At 39.6% G+C, this 4,003-nt stretch overlaps 1 protein-coding gene across 1 annotated transcript; it reads left to right on the top strand.

Moving 5' to 3' along the window:
• The first annotated feature begins 2,574 nt into the window (after nucleotides 1-2,574).
• On the top strand, nucleotides 2,575-3,687 carry LOC122289228. Its single transcript, XM_043096206.1, has 2 exons — nucleotides 2,575-3,018; nucleotides 3,109-3,687. Exons 1-2 carry the CDS (start codon nucleotides 2,575-2,577, stop codon nucleotides 3,685-3,687), a joined length of 1,023 nt encoding a protein of 340 aa, XP_042952140.1.
• The last annotated feature ends 316 nt before the right edge of the window (nucleotides 3,688-4,003 follow it).

The following is a 4,003-nucleotide window of genomic DNA, read 5'->3' as shown; positions in this document are numbered from 1 at the left end:
TTTTTTTTAGGAGGGGAGATTGTAACAGCCCGCTAGAAATTCAATTGTGAAATTTCTATTGGCTTTAGGAACCTCGTGAAGACCCCATAAGTTTTCACGAATCTATTAATCATATAGGTTTTAGTCTAACCACATAGTTAATGTTATCACTTACTATGCTATCAAAAGTGTGTTTTTAATTATTGGAAATAGTTAGAAGTGTCAGAATGTATTATGGTTGGTTCCGACCCAGGAACCCAGGTATACCCAAACCGGAACCCGGATTTGAAATTCGGGCCGGAACCCGGACCGGGTTATCCCAGGTCAGATCCGGGCCGGAACCCAGATGAACCCGATTTTTTTTCCTGTATTTAGGCTTCAAAAGCATAATTTTTTTTAATAAAAACCTAAATTATATTAAAGATTTTTTAAGAAAAATCAATGTTGAAAAGCATAATTCTCTTTATGTAAAAGCTTATATTTATTATAGAAATTTTTAAAAATATGTTGAAAATCATACTTTTTTTATAGCCTATATTTTGTGAAAATTTTTCTAAGAGGAAATGTTAAAAGAGCACTGCTACACAGCAACCCCACACCCAACACACCAGTGTAAAATAACAGAGGATAAAATAGTAAATTCACATTTTTCAATGGTGTGAAAAAGTGTGAGGCTTCTGTGTAGATTTATTCATGTTAAAAAGCATAACATTGTCCAGAATAATAAAATATATAAAAATGAAAAACTAAAATGCATGCAATCCACTATATATTACTTTACATTACAAAATATAAAATTACAAGATATGAGTTACATATCAATAACATAGTCTTCCATGTAGAACATAGGATCTCAAGGGGCAAGAGTGAACTATTGGACAAGGATTTTTCTCCTGATGAGGTAGTTGTTGCTCTCAAACAAATGTCACCATTTAAGTCACCCGGGCTAGATGGATTCAGTGTTGGCTTCTACCAAGACCATTGGGACATAGTTGGCTCTGATGTGGTCAAGGCAGTCCTTGATTTTCTCAGAACTGGTGAGATGCCAGTAGGATTGAATCACACTCTCATAGCCCTTATCCCTAAGACAAACTCCCCCAAGTCAGTTAATGATTACAGGCCAATTAGCCTCTGCAATGTGTGGTATAAACTAATCTCGAAGGTCCTGGCTAACAGGCTGAAATCAGTGCTGCAAGAGGTCATATCCTAGAACCAAAGTGCTTTCTTACCTGGCAGGTTAATCACAGACAACATCATGGTGGCATATGAGCTTCTTCATACTATACAAACTAGGCAAAAGAGAGAAGGCAGCATGGCAATTAAGCTAGATATGTCTAAGGCATATGATAGAGTGGAATGGGAATTTCTGCAAACAATGCTCACTAAACTAGGCTTCAGTGACAAATGGTGGGGGCTAATCATGGCGTGTGTGAAATCTATCACCTACTCAATAGTGGTGAATGGGATACCGGGTGACATTATCTGGCCAACAAGAGGATTAAAGCAAGGGGATCCTCTTTCCCCTTACCTTTTCCTCCTGTGTGCAGAAGGCCTGAGTACCCTACTGCATCAAGTTGAAGCAAGAGGCCTCATCAAGGGTGTAGCTATTACAAGGGGAGGAAGAAGAATCAACCATCTCCTGTTTGCTAATGACTGCGTTATGTTTTGCAGGTCAAAGATAGAGGAATGGTCCATCATTGTTCATTTGTTAAAAATTTATGAAGAAGCATCGGGACAGACCATGAACAGGCAGAAAACATCCATCCTTTTTAGCTCAAATACTAATACAGCAGTGAAAAAGAGCATTTCCCAACAAACTGAAGGAGTTATTTGTGATAGTTATAACAAATACTTGGGTTTGCCCACTACGGTAGGAAAATCCAAGTATAACACTTTCAGAGGCCTAAAAGAAAAGTTATGAAGAAGGATTAGCAGTTGGAAGACCTCATTTCTATCTTCTGCAGGGAAGGAAGTTATGATCAAGAGTGTTCTACAAGCCATACCGACATATACAATGAGCGTGTTTAAACTGCCAAAAAGGCTCCTCAGAGAAATGGAAACCATGATTGCAAAGTTCTGGTGGAACCACAAAAAGGAAGGCAGGGGTATCCATTGGAAGAGTTGGAGCAAACTTGGAGCAACAAAAGGTAGGGGGGACTGGGATTTCGGGATCTCAATTGTTTCAATAGAGCCCTTCTTGCCAAGCAAGGGTGGAGGATTCTACAAGAACCCTCATCTTTGATGGCTCAAATTTACAAAGAAAAGTACTTCACGTCATGCAACTTGGTGGAGGCACAAGTAGGCTATTGTCCTTCTCAAATTTGGAGGAGTTTGATGTCAATGATGGATTTGATAAGGGCTAGAAGCGTGTGGAGGGTAGCAAATGGAAAGAGTATAAGAATATGGAAAGACAAGTGGGTGCCTATACCCTCTACATTTCAGATTCAGACTCCTATCAAGATTTTGGACCCTGATGCAACTGTCGATGAGCTAATTGAAGAAGAAAGCAAGTCATGGAAGAAAGTGCTAGTACAAACCATTTTCAAACAAGAGGAAGCTTAGTGTATTTGTAGTATACCTATTAGCATAAGAGGGATGGATGATAAAGTAATTTGGGGGCTATCAGATAAAGAGACATTATCAGTCAAGAGTGCATACTATATAGACCTGGAGAGAAAGAAACAGAAGACAGGAGAGACATCGAATGGAGAACAAAATGAAAGATGGTGGGGGAAAATATGGAAACTAACAAGCTCAGGTAAGGTAAAACATTTTATTTGGAAAGCCCTCAATGAAATTCTACCAACAAGGAGCAACCTTTTCAAGAGAATAATAGTTGATAACGCTACTTGTCCAACCTGCAGCAGAGGAGAGGAAACAGCATTTCACGTGCTATGGGATTGTCCTGCTTCAGTAGATGTGTGGGGAGAGGATTGCAGTCCAGTCAAAAAATGGAGAAGGAACTATGCTAACTTCAGGACACTATGGTTTGATTTTCAATCCAAGCTTGAAGAAGGAAAGCTTCATATAGTAACTGAGGTGCTCTATGGCCTATGGAAAAGGAGAAATGAAGCTGTATTCGAAGGAAAGTTCAAAGGCCCTTCTGTCATCTTTTAGTTGGCATTGCAGGAAGTAGAAGCAACCAAGCTGGCTCAAGAAAAGCCGACAGAGAGTCAAGCAAGCCTAACAGCAGTGACGAGAACTTTGTGGAGACCCCCTAGAATGGATTATATGAAAGTGAATGTTAATGCAGCCATGGATAAAAATATGGGAAGGATGGGGATTGGCATTGTAGTGAGGGACTGTAGTGGTGAGGTACATGTGGTGGTGGCCTCTCCCAAACAAATAACAAGGACTGCTAATGTAGCTGAGAGCTGGGCCATGCTCCGTGCTATTCAGTTGTGCAGAGAACTAGGCCTCAGACAGGTGCAACTGGAAGGAGATGCGAAGATGGTAGTGGATGCAGTCAATTCAAATACACAAGACTCTTCATGGGATGGACAAGTTATGGAGGACATCAAATCTGTCTTGAAAGCCCAGCCAGGGTGGTCAGTATCGTTCTCAGGTAGAAGTAGCAACAAAGCAGCGCATGAAACTGCAAAACTAGCTTTATCTTTAGGCTCTGAATGTATTTGGGTGGAGGAGGTACCACCTGAGGTCCTCCCTGCTGTTATTTCAGACAAGATTGTTATTGTTGAGTCATATTAATGAAGTATTGTTTCATTTCAAAAAAAAAAAATAACATAGTCTTCCATGTGATTTAATCACACCAAATAAAACTTCAAGTATATTTGCTGTAACCACCCAAACGGAAGATAACCGCCACATTGAATTCCTAGTATATTCTTTGCAGCCACCCAAACTGACGAGTAAGAATATATTTCAACAGAGAAAAACACAAACCATGGAAAGGAACACTAAGAGCATTATCTCTGAAATTCCTATCCCTTTTTTTGCCCCTTTCATTATGATGATGATCTTGAGTTTTGAATGTAAAAATCTAAAATTTCCTTATCTGTTGGTG

The sequence above is a fragment of the Carya illinoinensis genome, chromosome 12 (assembly GCF_018687715.1).
Source record: "Carya illinoinensis cultivar Pawnee chromosome 12, C.illinoinensisPawnee_v1, whole genome shotgun sequence".
NCBI lineage: Eukaryota > Viridiplantae > Streptophyta > Magnoliopsida > Fagales > Juglandaceae > Carya > Carya illinoinensis.
The sequence above is the reverse complement of the archived record's forward strand: the minus strand, read 5'-3'. Positions and strand labels throughout refer to the sequence as shown.